We start from the raw sequence: 18,541 nt of genomic DNA, 5'->3' as shown, positions 1-18,541 counted from the left end.
TCGTAGTGCTGGGCGTAGGGTTGGGGTTCCGCCGAAACTGAACCCCGTCAAAAAGCCCAATATTCAGTCAAATCTGAAACGGAATCCTGGATTCGGTGCATCCCTAAAGTCAACACATACACACACACACACACACACACACACACGTACTCCATTCACCTCCACTCACACTTACATACAGTATATTTACACATACAGTACACTGATACAAACACATTCACGCATATACACAGTGTTCATTCTCTATCTTTTTCTCCATCTCTCTCTCCTTCCTGTCAAGACTGGTTATGAAACTAGATCTCAAGTGTGAGTCAACACATCTTAACCAGGATCAAATCCTCCCCCTCTCTCCTCCTCACCCCCTGTCTCCTTTACCTCCTCTACTCCTCCTCCTCACCCCCTGTCTCCTCTACTCCTCCCCCTCTCTCCTTCAAACCTCTGCCATTCTCCCATCCTGTTTTGGCATGCATGCACCCTTATATAAGAAAGTTCCAGTAATAAGACTCCAAACAGGATCAACTGGTCCAAGCATAAGTGTGTGTGTGTGTATGTATGTGGGTGTGACACATTCAAATATGTACTGTATGTTCATGAAGAGTACCAATAACAACAGCAGTAAGAGGAGTCTTTAATGTTGGGATCAGATGAGTACAAGGCAGCACTACAGGTGATCAGACTGTCAGCATTACTGTCAGACACACACAGAACCTGCTGGAGCACAGAGAGGAAGGAGGCTGATGGTGAAACCAGAGTTTTATAAAGGTCAGTAGAAGGTGTTTATTCATATGTTGGAGAGTGAAGGATTTACTGTCAGTCCAGGATAGCTTATGATGAAGTAAATCAACATCCCTATACTGGTCTGATGTCTTCTCTTTTCAAATACTGCAGGTGTGTTTGTTTATCAGCATAGATCCTAGGCTGCAATATAACAAGATTTCATGTCCGTTAAACATGTCTATTGTGTCTGTAAATGTTATCATAGGCTATTGTGTGTTGGCAACAATGTCAGTCAGTGGTTAAGGATCTCCTACCTGTGCTGTTCAACAGGGAGAGGATGTACTGTTTCTGATTGTGGATCAAAGAGATGGCTAGCCTATGACAGCCTATGATGACATGAACCTTCATTCAATACACCATATAGTGTAAACCTGTTCCATGTGTTCCTCTGTGCATAGGTGAATGTTTGATTTACACTGTGCAAGAGTATCCTGAGCATGAGAAAGACCCTGATCAGAGACAGGACAGAGAGAGGAGGGTTCTGGCAGGGCAGGTGATCAGAGACAGGACAGAGAGAGGAGGGTTCTGGCAGGGCAGGTGATCAGAGACAGGGCAGAGAGAGGAGGGTTAAGTTTAGCTTAGTTTTTGTTGCAGAGGGCCTAACAGGTCTAACCAGTTACCCAGTACTTTGTCATGGGTTGCTGCCTGAGCTAAACTACAGGTGTTTCCTCATTCATTACATAGTTTACACAGAACACTGAGGTTGGGAAAACAGAAGATGTAATTTAGTTAGCACTGTTACGAAGTTTACTGTCAAAGAGGAGGGGAGTTAAAAACAACATTTCCTCATACATGAAATTGTTTCAACAGTACCTGGACAGGCAATAATGGAATGTGTGTTGTGAGAGAGACAGAGAGAGAGAGAGAGAGAGAGAGAGAGAGAGAGAGAGAGAGAGAGAGAGAGAGAGAGAGAGAGAAAAGGGGGTGGAAGACAGAGATCGGAATTGAGTAAAGGGGGAGAGAAAGGAAGAGAAAGACGAATAGAAGGGAGGAAGAGAAAGAAGAGGACAAGACACAGAGGGAGGAAGAGAGGGGCATAGAGAGAGAAAGAGAGAGGGGGGAGGAAAAAGGGAAAGAGAGATAAAGAGACGTGACATTCATCAGCTTCTGCAGAAAGTAGAAAGACTTGGACTTGCTTCATTTACAAATTATTAAATACATTATTATTGATACAGAGAGAGAGAGAATGACCTGTCTGTATGGTTCAGTCAGGATCATGTCTTAGGAGGCCTAGGATGCTTGACTGATATAAATGACCTGATTGACATACCAGCACCTTGGGAAGATTTGATCAATGCTGGGTTGATAAAGTTGCATTAAACCAGGAAAACAGGATTGAAGGCATCAGTAATATTAGTTAGATGAGTTAGGACAGTCTGGTTCTAGAGGACATACAGTTCTCCTTCTTAAGGTACATTCTTGGTCCTGCCCCTCTCTGCAGTTTCCTAGTGGTGGAACTCTACGATACAGTTACCCAGACATGAATTAAGCCTAGTGCTAAAATAAAATAAATATTCTGTGTAGATTTCCATTAAGAACATTTGTAGGATAGGACTAGGCACAATCCATGTCTAGGAAACTGTGTTTTATCATAATTCCTAGTCATGTTAAAATAATCAAATCCCGATTCCAAGTGAGCAAAACACTATTACAGTATAACTTTAGTCGATGACTTGTTGAAGCGGCACAGCAGAGTGTCTCGCTATGTTCCTACCTTAATAATTGGTCTGTGTCGTCTTTGATGTAAGCAGATAAATGTGGTGCTTTAGCGTTTGTTTTGCAAATTGGTCTCTAGCAAAAAATCCTCTCTGAAAAAAGTATTTATATTAAGCCAGGTTTGAGAACAAAAAAAACTATTGGGGAAGATAGTTTGGGCTATTAAAATGAAGTTCATGGAATGGAATAACCAGAAGGAGCCGTGTACCACCAAGATCCATCAGGGCCTTCAAGCTGAGGAGCTGCTTGGGCATTAGACTAAAGCTGCTGAACACCTTTACCCTCAGCATGTCTTTCACAGTGCCTGTGATAGTGTTTACATGCCTGTGTGTTAATGTGTTTCACAGTGCCTGTGATAGTGTCTACATGCCTGTGTGTTAGTGTGTTTCACAGTGCCTGTGATAGTGTCTACATGCCTGTGTGTTAGTGTGTTTCACAGTGCCTGTGATAGTGTCCACATGCCTGTGTGTTAGTGTGTTTCACAGTGCCTGTGATAGTGTCTACATGCCTGTGCGTTAGTGTGTTTCACAGTGCCTGTGATAGTGTCTACATGCCTGTGTGTTAGTGTGTTCCACAGTGCCTATGATAGTGTCTACATGCCTGTGTGTTAGTGTGTTTCACAGTGCCTGTGATAGTGTCTACATGCCTGTGTGTTAGTGTGTTTCACAGTGCCTGTGATAGTGTCTACATGCCTGTGTGTTAGTGTGTTTCACAGTGCCTGTGATAGTGTCTACATGCCTGTGTGTTAGTGTGTTTCACAGTGCCTGTGATAGTGTCTACATGCCTGTGTGTTAGTGTGTTTTAATATGTACAGTTAACCAATGTTTTCTTTTCCCTCCCTAGGAAGACTGCTCTTGAGTCTGAACCACGCCCCTCACCCTTCCCAGCCTGCACCTGTAGGTCAACCCCTCTCCCTTGGAGTGGGCGTGGCCACAGGGTGGTCGTTGTAGCAATGAGCTTTATGAGGCGCAGCACAGGTGTGGTTGTAGTGGAGTTTGCGTATCAGTACACAGATAGAACTGGCAGCATCATCTCCATCAAACCCAATGAACAATACCTCCTCCTGGGGAAGACCAGCGATGACCGGTGGCTCGTCTGCAAGGATGAGAGGACCGAGCCCTTCTACGTCCCCCACAAGTGTGTCAGGGAACTTCCCAGCAGGTCCCCACTGGACCCTGCTGACCCCCCCAGACCAGAGACCACCAGAGTCCCTGAGACAAGACGACGACACAAGACACCACAGGTGGGTTTCAGTGTGGTGAACAGGGTCGTACTGAATGTAGAACAACATGGGGGGACAGTGACATACCAGAACAGTCATTCAGATAGAAGCATCATTAGTTTATAGATGTGGTGTGTTACAGCAGTGGACATTAAACTGTTTTAAAAGAGGAGACATGGTCCTGAAACCTGCTGTACAGATCCTCCCTGAAACAACACAGGCAGCCTGTGTACAAGGACAGAGGGTAACACCTGACACAGTGTCAACATGTGACTCTGACTGAGGTTTAACCCATGTCACTTAATATGCACTTGTGTTTAAAATGCATTGTTAGGTAATCCTTAAATATTAAAAAATGGTGTTCGAGTGTTTTGATGTCATGACTCTAGACTGCATCATCTAATGAAGATAGCCTCTGATGATACAGATTAAACAATCATCTGAACTTTTGACACCAAACCTCAGTCTGACAGCAGTATTCCAACTTGATCCTGTGACAACTTGCCCCTGTCTCCCTATTATCAATAATTATTCATTTATTAATCTTTACTGTGTTTCAGAGGGCTGTCCCTGAAATGAGTCTCTCTGGGGAACATGACATGGACACCAAAGCTAAGAGGTAAGATGAGAATCCAGACCTGTTCATGACTGTTCTCCATCTCAGAGCTCAGCAGTGATATTATGACATCATCATTAGTCTGAATACATGAGAGACTGAAGGTCTGTCTCTGTTGTGTTGAAGCCCAATCCAGCAGAGACCAGCCTCACCTGTACCCAGCTGTATGTCCATGAAGAGTGACAGGTCCATGGAACCACCTTTCAAGTTCAGTGATGGAGGAGGACCTTCTGATGAAGGGTATGTACTGACCGTTGCTGGTGTTCAGTGTTGTATGATGAAGGTGACATGATGTGAAGAAGCCATCTGTGTATAGTGTATACAGGTAGGTAGGCCACACACAGTCAAGGACAACACACAATAAATAATTAGTACAATTCATCATTAGATTCAGGATCATCATGTGACATTTTTACTAAACTAAGTCAGAACTCATAGCCTGGCTGATGTTCAGACCATGAGGTAGAGCTACACAGTGAGAGGAAGCTGTTATTTAATATTATACCATGGTCTGGGTGAATACTCGATTCTGATTGGCTGCAGGGGTGTACATTATGTAAGGGATAATGCCCGACGAGGTGTCCAATATCATCTGATAACGGACGATGCGGAGCGTCGGACGGTTCACGCCTCCGCATCGTCCGTTATCAGATGATATTGGACACCTCGTCGGGCATTATCCCTTACTTACTTCATTAACATGTGGTGTTGGTCTTCTCTTTATGGATCTATGGTTTAACCACTAGACCACCATCAGACACATCAACACGTTTGACCTCCTTGTTGTGTTTGATCAGTGAGAGACAGGACCACAACCAGTGTTGGGGGAAGTCACTAAAAAAAGTAACATATAAGTTATTACTTATATTGTTCAGTAAGAGTAGTGTGATTAAGTTACATTATTACTTTCTGTACAAAGTAATATTACTACTTATTATATTACTTTTACTCTGACTAGCGAGTTGTGTAAACGGGTCTCCATCTCTCTTATGGTTTAAAGTGGATTTTTCACTAGCTTCCAGCTTTGTTTCTCTGTGGACAGTTTTGAGAAGTTTGAAGTTCTGTTATTGGCAGAAGATAATATTTTGTTGGGGCACAGTTTGCATTTCACTTTAATGTTTTTTCAAATATCTTCAATGAAAGCGACACAGTAACACGTTCTGCGGCCATGATCGCCTGCAACGTGAATCAAAGGCAAACAGTAGGCTACTGCGCCCAGGAAGTATCGTTTATAGGCAACAATCTGTATTTATAAAGCTATTTAAGTCATTTGTTTAATTCATGCAGTAAATTGAACAAGTAACGCAAGTTAGTTAAATAAGTAGGTTAACTGTAATAATATTATTCCATGTCAAAAGGTTACGCGCAGGGCTTGAAATTAACTTTTTGGCTTACCAGCCAAAATGGCTGGGAGATGAAAAAAATGACCAGCCAATAATATTTTTTTCCGGCCAAAATTAAACCTGGCACTTCAGAGGTACTCTGAAATTGTTTGACATAAACAACCTTTACCTATGATTTTAATATCATTATAAATCACTCTCGGGATGTAGGGGTTTTCCTGGGTCAAAATTGGTCTTCGGTGCTCCAAAAAAATATATATATATAGCCTATAATAATAATATATATTCTAATCAATGTATATATTCCCGGGTGTTTAGCAATTTCCTTTAATTTTTTCTTCGTGCTTACACTATAATTCCAGGTTAAGAATACCAATGGAGGTTGCGTTGGAAATCGTTAATCAAACTTTTGTCAGCATTTTGAGTGGAATTTTCCTTTGTACAGGTGTATTCGTGCACGTCGGGCTGGCACTCGCAGCGGAATGACTGTTTACTGGCCGCTCTGTCCATTCGGGCACCTCACAGTTGCATATTGATCAGACAAGAAGACACGCTTATCAACTCGATTACTAGTGATTAAAACAGAATGAGGGTTCGGCTGTAGCCTACTTGAAACATACTATTGAGAACATATATTCGCTGACATTTTTCATAGGCGACATTTTTCATTCGCTCGGGATTTTCCAAATCAAAATTCTGATGTGACAGATCAATGGGGAATTGCTTTCTCTCTGAAATGCTGTAATCCTCACCTTTTTTGTATTTTTAAATCTAACTAGGGGCCTATTTGTATTATCCGTGTCATTCTCTAGCTGTCATAAAAGGTATGTTTCCAGTTTTCTGCCATCTAAATGCGCGCACAACTGTTTGTGTTGGCGGTGCAAGCTTTTTTTAACCATAACGGGCGTGGTAGTCGGGAGTTGTACTCCGCAATTTCTAAATTGTGTCTTCAATTGCATCGGACACAATTTAGTCGACAGCCCAAATATCTACACGCCATTGGCGCTTGGCGGGTGCCAATTTCGAGCCCCGGTTACGCGTTATATTACTTGTTACTCACTCAAGTAAAAATATGATGTAACGTATTATATTACATGATGCGTTACCCCCAACACGGACCAAAACCTACCAGTCCACTGTGCTGCTTTAATGATGAACTTAACCTGAAATTAACACAGAGACACAACCACAACACAACCACAACAAACTACCCTGAAACAAATGCAGTTATGCAAGCCATACCATACTACCTTTAGGTAATTCCATGTCGGTGCAGACATGTTATTCAAAGCTGCTCTCTTTAATTCAATACAGACTCCAGGATAAGTCTGTGAGTTACTTCTTCACCTTAAAAGAATATACATTTATTGTAAACATGTAATTTTGTTATAATAGCTTTACATACAAATAAGAGAGATCAGTGCAGCTCCAGTGAAAGTTTCACACACGCACACACACAGAGACACGCACACACACAGAGACACGCACACACACAGAGACACGCACACACACAGAGACACGCACACACACAGAGACACGCACACACACAGAGACACGCACACACACAGAGACACGCACACACACAGACTTACACACACACAGACAGACAGCATGAGAGTCAGTGTCCAGCCCTGCAGGTACCAGGCCTGGTATGAGCACAGACCGGGCGGGGCTCAGCCCACTTAGACTGGTTGAGACCAGAAGGTCTTCAACTCCTGGGTGGAGGAGTGCTGCAGTGTCTAAAGCAGGCTGCTAGCAAACATGCAGCCCTGTGTGAGGTGGACCCTGATGGCATTCTTCAGTGTCTGGTTGAAACACAACACACTTGTTTACCTGGGGGTGACAGTGCTCCAATCTTTGATGAATGGTTGGCGTTAGATATACCCATAGAAGATGGTTTATTTGGTAGTGATGGTATCATTCTAATAGTGTGTCTGTGTGCATGCATGAGTGGATACAGTTAAGATTACCACTCATGCTTATATATGATATACTCTTTAGTAGATTATCAGCCCTTGTACATGTGATTCATGTGGTTAAGTAATGTCATCTCTTGTCCTCAGAGATCAACAGGAGAAGTTTGAGTCAGACCAGAGTCACCATGAGGACTTGTCCTCCATTTTCACTGTGAGTTTTGTGTTAATCTGAAGTACAAACAAGACTGTTTGTATCATATTGTTCTACTTTGTAGATAGTTCCTGGTTCGTCTGATATCTTCCCTCTCTGTTTCAGGTGCTTGAGGAGACTGTCATCAGGTTTGTGAAGAAAGAGCTGAAGAGGATGAAGAGGATTCTGAGTTCAGATTTCCCAGAAGGCTTAGAGAGTCAGAGGGAGGACCAGGAAGTGGTGGACCCTGAATATCAGAAGCAGGAGAGCAGTGCCAGAGAGGGAGCTCTGAAGATCACACTGCACGTCCTGAGGAACATGAACCAGAAGGAGCTGGCTGACACTCTGGAGAAAAGTAACAGACTCCATATTTAGTCTTAGTTGACCGATTGATGGTATATGATGAAGGTTAGATATACAAAGTTCTGAGACTCAGAATAGCCCAATGTCATATATATATCTTCCTATGAATGAAATGAATGTCGAGGATACATTGTCAGTTCATAATCTGTGAATAATCAAAACTACATTTAAAAAAAACACGCACTTAACGTGTTGTTTTTTGTTTAGATGAGCGTGCAGAGATTTGTCGACAGAAACTCAAATCTGCACTAAGGAAGAAGTTTGAAACTGTGTTTGAGGGCATAGCTAAACAAGGAAAACAAACTCTTCTCAATGAGATCTACACAGATCTCTACATCACAGAGGGTGAGAATGGAGAGGTCAATAATGAACACGAGGTGAGACAGATTGAGACAGCATTCAGGAAATCAGCGAGAACAGAAACAGCCATCACATACAACAACATCTTTAAACCCTCAGCTGGACGAGACACACCTATCAGAATTGTTCTGACAAAAGGAGTTGCTGGCATCGGAAAAACTGTCTCTGTGCAGAAGTTCATCACAGATTGGGCTGAAGGACTAGCCAATCATGAAATCCAGTTAATCTTTCCTCTACCGTTTCGAGAGCTGAATTTGTTGGCTGGAGAGGAGTTCAGTCTGATGGAACTTGTCCATCACTTCTTCTCAGAAACCAGAGAATCAGGAATCTCCATTTACGACAAGTACAACGTTCTGTTTGTCTTTGACGGTCTGGATGAGTGTCGACTGCCCTTAGCCTTCAAAAAGAACAAGAGCTGGTGTGATGTCACAGAGTCCACCTCAGTGGATGTGCTGCTGACCAACCTGATCAGAGGAAAGCTTCTTCCCTCTGCTCTCATCTGGATAACCACTCGACCTGCAGCAGCCAGTCAGATCCCTTCTGAGTGTGTTGACCTGGTGACGGAGGTACGAGGGTTCAATGACCCACAGAAGGATGAGTACATCATGAAGAGATGCAGTGATGAGATCCTGGCCAGGAGAATCATCTCACACATCAAGACATCAAGAACTCTCTACATCATGTGCCACATACCAGTCTTCTCTTGGATTTCTGTTACAGTCCTTGAAGACATGCTGAGAACAGAGAAGAAAGAGAAGATGCCCAAGACCCTGACTGAGATGTACACAACCTTCCTGGTGTTACAGACCAAACAGAAGAAGGTGAAGTATGCTGGGAAAACTGAGACCGATCCACACTGGGATGAAGACAACATTCAGAGTATTTTGTCACTGGGAAAACTGGCCTTCCACCAGCTGGAGAAAGGCAACCTGATTTTCTATGAGAAAGACCTGACAGAGTGTGGCATTGATGTCTGTGATGCCTCAGTGCACTCAGGAGTGTTCACACAGATCTTCAGAGAAGATGGCAAAGTTTTCCAGGAGAAGGTGTTCTGCTTTGTCCATCTGAGCTTTCAGGAGTTTCTGGCTGCTGTGTTTGTGTTTTTCTCATTCATCAACAACGATGAGAATCTGATGTCTAAGAATCCATTAGCTTCCAGTTCCAACAAACTGTTGGCTCTTTTCAGAGAGAAACCAGAAGTCCGATTCTACAAGAGTGCTGTGGACAAGGCCTTGCAGAGTAAGAATGGACACCTGGACCTTTTCCTCCGCTTCCTCCTGGGCCTCTCAATGGAATCCAATCAGTCTGACTTACGAGGCCTACTGAATCAGACAAGAAGCAACACACAGAGCCATGAAGAAACAGTCAAGTACATCAAGGAGAAGATTAGAGAGGATCCATCTCCAGAGAGATGCATGAATCTGTTCCACTGTCTGAATGAACTGAATGACCATTCTCTGGTGGAGGAGATCCAACAGTACCTGAGCTCAGGAAGTCTCTCCAGTGAGGAGCTTTCATCTACACAGTGGTCAGCTCTGGTCTTTGTGTTGCTGACTTCAGAAGAGAAGATGGACGTGTTTGACCTGAAGATATACTTCAGATCAGAGGAAGGTCTTCTGAGGCTGCTGCCAGTGGTCAAAAACTCAAAAACTGCTCTGTATGTATAAGGGTTAGATATTATATTTCATGATTGTATGATAAACATGACTCTGATGATGTCTCATGTTGTCGTTATGTCATGTAGGCTGAATGACTGTAACCTCTCAGAACGGTGCTGTGAAGCGCTGGCCTCAGCTCTCCCCTCCTCAGATCTGACAGAGCTGGACTTGAGTAACAACAACCTGGGGGATTCAGGCATGAAGCTGCTCTCTGCTGGACTGGGGAATCCACTCTGCAAGCTGGAGACACTGAGGTCTGTATTCATGTTCAACAACTATAGTGATAATCTCACACCATGCACTGAATCACACACTGGTTGTAAGCTTGTGGTCTATTAAAGGTAGAGGTTTGTTTTGGAAACTTTAAAATACTGTAAAAGAGGAGGGCCAAATGTAAAAATGAATACTAACCTTTTTATCGCGTCCCTTTACTTTTGGTCCCGTTTCCAAAACAAACTTCTCCTCTTCACTCTCACTCTCTCTCTCTCTCTCTCTCTCTCGCACGAAAATAAAGCTGAGGGCTCCCCTTAGAGGCCTGGAGCACTTCCATTGTGAAAACTGGATGTAGCGGTTTTTTTCTGACATTTCTTTCAGAGTTTGTGTGCTTCCCGTTTTGCATTGTTTCGATATTTGCGTTGTGTGTATTTGCAGCAAATTTGCTGAATGCTGAGCATGTGTTGTCAAATTGAAGATGTATTCTTAATTTGCTTGTTGCAAGGCGTTTGTGGCCACCGTAGCATCGCCTCAGCACAAGAATTTAAAATGAAACTCCAACACTGTGGCACCGCCCTGCAACATTAACAACTCACTCTGGAAGCCCAGGTGGATTCTGTCACAACATTGATCCTCTTTCTACAGGCTGTCAGGCTGTCTGGTCACAGAGGAAGGCTGTGCTTCTCTGGCCTCAGCTCTGATGTCCAACCCCTTCCACCTGAGGGAACTGGACCTGAGCTACAATCATCCAGGAGAAAAAGGATTGAAGCTGCTCTCTGCTGGACTGGAGGATCCACACTGCAGACTGGAGAAACTCCAGTAAGGAGATGTTTGTTTCATCTATACATCTAATTACGTTAATAGGCCTTGCATTTCATCATGATATAATTCAAAACTACATGTTTACTTTTCAATCTACAATATGGTTCAACTATGATTAGAGCCACCATCATAATTGTATTTCCAGTTGTCTATTCCAGTTTAATGAAAACAGAGTTTTTAAACCCTGAAAATAAAGGGAAACTGGGGTTTTAGTTCCAGAAAAAGAGGTCACTAAAACCAGACGTTGTAAAATGTAGCTCAGCTCAAACCTAGGTCCTAGTGTCGGTTTGAAGTGAATGTAACTCGGGACTTCAACAAGATTAAAAAAAAAATGCATCAATTTGAGCGCAAAATAGTTTTTGAGCCTCATGTAATAAACATTACGTTGGACTCATTGTTATATTTGCCGAATGTATTTAACTACACATATTGTTATGTTTACTTGATATCAGTTATGGACACCTTTCTGCAGAGAATGATGATACTAAGGACCAATCCCAATGTCCCCCCTAAACCCTAAGCCCTGAACTCTCACACACTTACCTGATGTCACCTCGTAAGTGATTGAGTGCAAGAAGCTGTGAGGGCTCAAAATGCCAAAAATTGGAATGGTTCACCACTTTGCAACATTATCAGTAAAATAGTAATGTTGTTGGATTAAATCTGATGAAAGCATATTTGGAATTGATCATCAAAGGACAACCTACACACAGTTCTGGCTGACTGCTAATGTGTGCTGACGTTGTGACTGTGTGTGTGTGTGAGTGTGTGTGTGAGAGACGCGTGAGTGACGGAGGGAGAGCAGGGAAAGGAAATGCATCTGAACGAATACGCTGCCTGTTTTAAATAGCGTAAAACAAATAATAGTATTAACGAAAGTGTACCGCCACAAAATAGTCTGTGTGGGAAACACTTCTGCATTGAAATGTACTGAATGACCAATTGCCTCTCTTTTGCTGTTGCAGTTGTTTTTTTGCTTTCTGAAAATGTCTTCATACTCGCCTGCACGCATGAGATTTTCTAATTCCAGTGAATTAGAATGGAACTAACTCAGCTGTTCTGGAACCGATAACTCTGAGCTTCCCATCTCAGGGTTCATCAAGTCAGAGTTCAGGGTTGGGCTCAGAGTTTGTAAAACCTACTTTGTGGAATACACCTCTGTAGTGCTAAGTCAGTTGCTAAGTCACTTATCAACAGGTGAAGTGTATTTTCATAATTCCTCTGCTTATCCCTACAGTGTGGATCATGGTGGAGAGTGCAGGATCAAACCTGGCCCTAGGAGATGTGAGTATTGACTGCTACTTGGTTCTAGTACACAAGGTCATACAAGCAGGGCCGGATTTAGGGCGGTGGGGGTCCCTGGGCTTGGGTCATTTTCGGGCCCTTCCAGCTATACATGACTTTAAATAGAACAAAATTATACATACACAAGCTATATGTATTTAGAGCTACACGATTCTGGATACATTGAGAATAAAATAGAGATCATGATTCTGAAGAAACAACTAAACAAAATAACATAATTGCTGTTAATTGCAGAAGTCTATTTAAACTGTTTAATTAATGTGAATTATAAGAAAAACTTGGTTTGAATGAATGATTCAATTACTCAAATACTTCACTTGTTATTGAACGATTCAATAACAAATGTTTTATTATATACCATGGTCTGGGTGAATACTCGATTATGATTGGTTGCAGGGGTGTACATTATCACCTGATAAGCAGCCAATCAGCTACGTAGTTCCAGCAAAACAGTTTGTTCACCAATGCTTGCGCTGGCTACATAGTATGAGCAAAGAACATTCTTCTTTGGTATGAGCCTGTACAAAGTGTCTGAAATAAGTAGCTAACAATAACAACAGGGACACAGTCAAAACCTCCGTTTATGATTTTGAGAAACTTAAGCTAACTGCTTAGCTTAGTAAGCTAGCTGTTACTGTGGCACCTTTTCTTGCGTGCCGGTACGCTAGATTTGAAAAATGTATCTAGACAGCATCAACTGATGCCTGAGTAAAACGGACTGTTCACTGCTGCTTTCAAACCTAGAAACTAAACGACTTTGGTTTGTAAGTAACTATGTTAGCCTGGCTTCAGAAAGGCAGTAAGATAACGCGTGTGCCAGAGCCAGACACGTCAACAGAGGTCCAAGTCCAACCAGGAACATTGGGTAGGCTACGGATGATGAGCTTCAAACTTGTTTAAATAAATACATATATTTATGTATGGCTGCGGGAACTAGCGGTGCTGAGGGTGCTGCAGCAGCCCCTGACAGCACGAGAATTTTAAATGATATGAAGTTTTGTTTTTCACTGTAGAAATCTCAAATTTCATTATGATTTGCCAATGCAATTAGCCTGACATTGTCATACTCCTAATTCTAGTCAGAATATGAGTCTGAAAACTCTCAGTTGGGCTGTGACTATGGGCCGTGTTTCAACCGAACTCGTAAAACAAATGCCTCTTCGCTCAATTGGATAGACCTACAACCAATCAGAGCAACGTAATATGTTGTTTGTTGAAAACAAATTCAATCCAAGGGCTCTTTCGTGATGTTGTTGATTACGTTACTGTTGATCATCTGTCCATCATCGTATAAAGCCAGCCCTGGCAATTTCATTGTTCCGCCCAGATCCTGGTTTTATATAGTCGTTCCCAATACGAGACCCTCCAGACCCAACTTCCCGACCAAATTTTTTTGTGGGCGGGGCGAAGTTGGGCTGGCAGCCAGGCTACAATGCAAGAGAGTACTGGCACCTTTTTTTCTCCACTTCAAGCACTGATTACAACCTATTTGGAAAATGTTACTTTTCTGAATTTATCGTGTCAGTAGCCTAAGTAAGTGTCACGTAACCGTTCATCTCACATCCCATTGGATTAACCTCGCTAGCTCTACTCAAGACATGCTGCGGCCAACACATTATTTTGTTCGTAAACATATTGATTTGGGGACAATGACATGGCTAGATAGCTGGCTAGTCTTGATGTTAAACATACTGTCAAATAAAAATTTTGTGGGCGGGGCGAAGTTGGGCTGGCAGCCAGGCTACAATGCAAGAGAGTACTGGTACCTTTTTTTCTCCACTTCAAGCACTGATTACAACCTATTTGGAAAATGTTACTTTTCTGAATGTATCTGTGTATGAGCAGTGTTTCAGTAGTTTAGCCCTAGACAGCCTCTCATAGATCCCACCCTCTCCTCTCCCTCACCACTCCCCTCTCCTCCTGTCCTCCCCTCCTTCCTCCTCCACTCCCTTCTCCCCCTACTCCCCTCTCCTCCTGTATTGACCTCCTCTCCTTCTCTGCTCCTCCTGTCCTCTTCTTTCCTCATTTCTCCTCCTCTCCTCGTCCTCTCCCCTCCTCTCCTCTCCTCCTTTACTCCTGTTCTGTTCTTCTGTCCTCCCTCCTCCCAGTAGCTGGTGTGTGTGTTTCCTCTCCCCCTCACCCCTCACTCCCTTCCCTCTCCACTGCCCTACACTCTCCTGTTGTCTTCTCCTCCTCCACTCCCTTCTCCCTTCCACCTCTCTAATCTCCCAGTTCCTCATCTCTGTTCATCTTCCCTCCTCTTGTCTTCCTATCCTTTTCTCTCATCTCTTCCTCCCTTCTTCCCCTCCTCCCTCTCCTCTGCCCTCCTCCACTGCCCCTCTTCTCCTCTTCTCTTGTCCTGTCCACCTTTCACCCCCTCATTACCTTTGCTCTCCCCTCCCTCTCCCAGTGTCTGCTCTAAGCTCCAGTCTCTGATTGTATGGAAGTGTGTGTTCTCCATCTCCTCCCTCCCTTCTTATCTCAGCCCTTCTCCATTCTCCTCCTTTCTCCTCTTACTCTCTTGTCCTCTCCTTTCTAATTTCCTTACCTCCCCTTCTCTCCTTTCCCTCTCCTCCTCCCCTCTTTTCTCTCCCTTCTCCCCCCCCCCCCGTTCCCTTCTCACCTCCACCCCCCATTCTCCCCCCTTCCCCTCTCCTCCCCTCTCCACCATTCATTGAGATGATGGGATGGAGATCCAGAGGGTGAGAGAGGGGGAGACCATGGGAACAAAGTGGTTGTAGAGGAACACAGGATGGATAGTTGAGAGAGAACGGAGGATGAGGAGAGAAAAGTAAAGAGTAGAGAGGGGTGGGATAGAGAGACAAAGAAAAGGAGGAATTAAATAAAATGTGAAGGGAACATGAGGAGGATAGACAGATGGAGTGATGGGGGCATATCAGGGGTAAGGACATGAGGGATGATGGAGAGAGGGATTTGGAGGGAGAGAAGTAGCATGGGAGGGAGGGAGAACAGAATGAGAGAAAATTAAAGGAAGAGAGGGAGACTGGAAGAGAGGAATGGAGGGATGGACAGAGAGCAGGGTAGAGAGGTTGGAACAGAAATATATATGTATACATACATACATACATACATACATACATACATACATACATACATACATACATATATATATATATATATATATATATATATATATGTATATGAGAGAGAGAGAGAGAGAGAGAGAGAGAGAGAGAGAGAGAGAGAGAGAGAGAGACTAATGTGAATGATGATCATCAGTAATATATTGTGTCTTGGTCTTCCCCATCAGATGCCTGTGAGCTCACACTGGCCCAAAACACAGCACACAGAGAACTCTCTCTGTCTGAGGAGAACAGAAAGGTGACGAGGAGGGGAGAGGAGGAGCAGCCGTATCCTGATCACCCAGAGAGATTTGAAAACTGTCCACAGGTGCTGTGTAGAGAGGGTCTGTCTGGGTGTTATTACTGGGAGGCAGAGTGGAGTGGAAGAGGGGTTCATATAGCAGTGACATATAAAGGAATCAGCAGGAGAGGAAGGGGTGATGACTGTTTGCTTGGATTCAATAACAAGTCCTGGAGTCTGGAGTGTAGTAATAACAGTTACTCTGCTAGGCACAATAATAAGAGAACTGTCATACCTGCCCCCCCCTCCAGCTCCCACAGAGTAGGAGTGTATCTGGACTGGCCGGCCGGCACTCTGTCCTTCTACACAGTTTCCTCTGACGCACTGACCCACCTGCACACATTCCACAGCACATTCACTGAGCCCCTCTATCCTGGTTTCAGGGTTGGGTTAGACTCCTCACTGTCCCTGTGTCAAGTAGAATAGCCCTCACACACTCTCACACCGTGTTCTCATAGATGTCATTGAAGATTGAACTGTATACAGTTGGAATTGATATCCCAGTGTTGGCAAATATCGGTGTGTATAGAATGTTTGTTTTGTTTCAATTGTTGACAAACAACAATCCTGTCTTGATCTCAGTTCCACTGAATGTGATCAACTAAATAGTGTCTTACTGACTAAATAAGGAGAAATAAAGATGTTTTATACAGGATGATAGAAGACAAGCTGTGTTTGTTGGTGATCCAGTGGCCTTAGACACACACACACACACACACATGCATGCACACACTGTAAACACTACATTTAGGACCAGTAATATAGCAGTATTATTCACTTGAATATACACTGTGTGTGTGTCGAGTGTGATCCCCTCTCTCCCTCTCACCTCCTCTCTCCCCCCACCCTCCCTCTCACCTCCTCTCTCCCCCCACCCTCCCTCTCACCCTCCACCCTCCCTCTCACCTCCTCTCTCACCTCCTCTCCCTCTCACCTCCTCTCTCACCTCCTCTCCCTCTCACCCTCCACCCTCCCTCTCACCTCCTCTCCCTCTCCCTCTCACCCTCCACCCTCCCTCTCACCTCCTCTCCCTCCACCCTCCCTCTCACCCTCCACCCTCCCTCTCACCTCCTCTCCCCCCACCCTCCCTCTCACCTCCTCTCCCTCCACCCTCCCTCTCACCTCCTCTCCCTCCACCCTCCCTCTCACCTCCTCTCCCTCTCACCCTCCACCCTCCCTCTCACCTCCTCTCCCTCTCACCCTCCACCCTCCCTCTCACCTCCTCTCCCTCCACCCTCCCTCTCACCTCCTCTCCCTCTCATCCTCCACCCTCCCTCTCACCTCCTGTCCCTCCACCCTCCCTCTCACCTCCTCTCCCTCTCACCCTCCACCCTCCCTCTCACCTCCTCTCCCTCCACCCTCCCTCTCACCTCCTCTCCCTCTCACCCTCCACCCTCCCTCTCACCTCCTCTCCCTCTCACCCTCCACCCTCCCTCTCACCTCCTCTCCCTCCACCCTCCCTCTCACCTCCTCTCCCTCTCATCCTCCACCCTCCCTCTCACCTCCTCTCCCTCCACCCTCCCTCTCACCTCCTCTCCCTCCACCCTCCCTCTCACCTCTCCCTCTCACCTCCTCTCCCTCCACCCTCCCTCTCACCTCCTCTCCCTCTCACCCTCCACCCTCCCTCTCACCTCCTCTCCCTCTCACCCTCCACCCTCCCTCTCACCTCCTCTCCCTCAACCCTCCCTCTCACCTCCTCTCCCTCTCTCCCACCACCCTCCCTCTCACTTCCTCTCCCTCCACCCGTTTGTCAGACTGGGAACAGACTGTTGGTTAGTAGTGCAATTCACAAATTGAACTATTATAATATTACGTATTAGAGGCATTTCATACTTGCCTTGATCAATGATACGAAATTTTTCTACAAAATGGGTACCTCAAGTTTTGATGGTGGTTGTGTCCGAGAGAAAATAAGAGCCTCCAGCCTCTCTAGGAAGCTTGCTTTCTAATTGGATATTGTTTAGTTTCATGTGATAATCTACAGAGCGTGCGCGGGTTTGTCCTCGAAGTTCCCCCCACACATCAGGATTTCTGATCGTAAATATTAAACATGTTGAATTGAAGCTGTTACCACAGGGGAGGGTGACAGGATCCTTTAAGAGGTCCAGACAAACAGAACAGCAGAACTGGTTCTGGCTTAGAACAACTCCCTGCTGGGCCATTCCTGAGTGGCAGTGATGGTGACTCTCAAAGAAACAAACTGGGAGTCAGATGGCTGAGCCATCTGAGGGTGAGGGAGTTGGGCTGGTAATCAGAAGGTTGCCGGACCGATTCCCCGCCGTGCTAAAATGACATTGTGTCCTTGGGCAAGGCACTTCACCTTACTTGCCTCGGGGGGAACGTCCCTGTACTTACTGTAAGTCGCTCTGGATAAAGGCATCTGCTAAATGACTAAATATAAATCTAAATGTGAACAGAGATGGAGAGGAGAGGGAGAGAGGTAATGAAAGACAGACAAGTGCAGTCTGGTCTGAATGACAGCTATTGAGGGAGGAGGGACACACTCCCTGGTTCTGTCAGAGGGTGAAGTTAGAAGAGAGGGGGTGGAGTGAGGAGAGAGAGACAATAAGTGAAAGATAAAATATTAGGACAGAGGATGAAGTGAGAGATGCACAAAAGGTTAGTAAAGGTAACTTCAGTTTGAATGTCTGTAGTT

The 18,541-nt window shown here is 44.6% G+C and overlaps 1 protein-coding gene across 1 annotated transcript; it reads left to right on the top strand.

The window, feature by feature from the left end:
* The first annotated feature begins 645 nt into the window (after positions 1-645).
* Positions 646-16,540, top strand: LOC146234956 (NACHT, LRR and PYD domains-containing protein 3-like). The gene is made up of 11 exons (XM_084689008.1): positions 646-762; positions 3,337-3,736; positions 4,276-4,334; positions 4,458-4,571; positions 7,738-7,801; positions 7,907-8,135; positions 8,351-10,160; positions 10,248-10,415; positions 11,020-11,193; positions 12,434-12,480; positions 15,773-16,540. Exons 2-11 carry the CDS (start codon positions 3,446-3,448, stop codon positions 16,309-16,311), a joined length of 3,495 nt encoding a protein of 1,164 aa, XP_084545134.1. The 5' UTR covers positions 646-762; positions 3,337-3,445; the 3' UTR covers positions 16,312-16,540.
* Positions 16,541-18,541: the final 2,001 nt, after the last annotated feature.

The sequence above is a fragment of the Hypomesus nipponensis genome, chromosome 23 (genome assembly GCF_054491055.1).
Source record: "Hypomesus nipponensis isolate SF chromosome 23, ASM5449105v1, whole genome shotgun sequence".
Taxonomy (NCBI): Eukaryota; Metazoa; Chordata; class Actinopteri; order Osmeriformes; family Osmeridae; genus Hypomesus; species Hypomesus nipponensis.
Note: the sequence above shows the minus strand (reverse complement) of the source record. Positions and strands in the feature narration are given on the sequence as shown.

Excerpts from the sequence above, each read along its gene's own strand:
- LOC146234956 (XM_084689008.1), top strand. The coding sequence starts at position 3,446 with ATGAGCTTTATGAGGCGCAGCACAGGTGTGGTTGTAGTGGAGTTTGCG. Across the intron at positions 3,737-4,275 it reads GACGACACAAGACACCACAG|AGGGCTGTCCCTGAAATGAG; the intron begins GTGGGTTTCAGT and ends ACTGTGTTTCAG. Across the intron at positions 4,335-4,457 it reads ATGGACACCAAAGCTAAGAG|CCCAATCCAGCAGAGACCAG; the intron begins GTAAGATGAGAA and ends GTTGTGTTGAAG.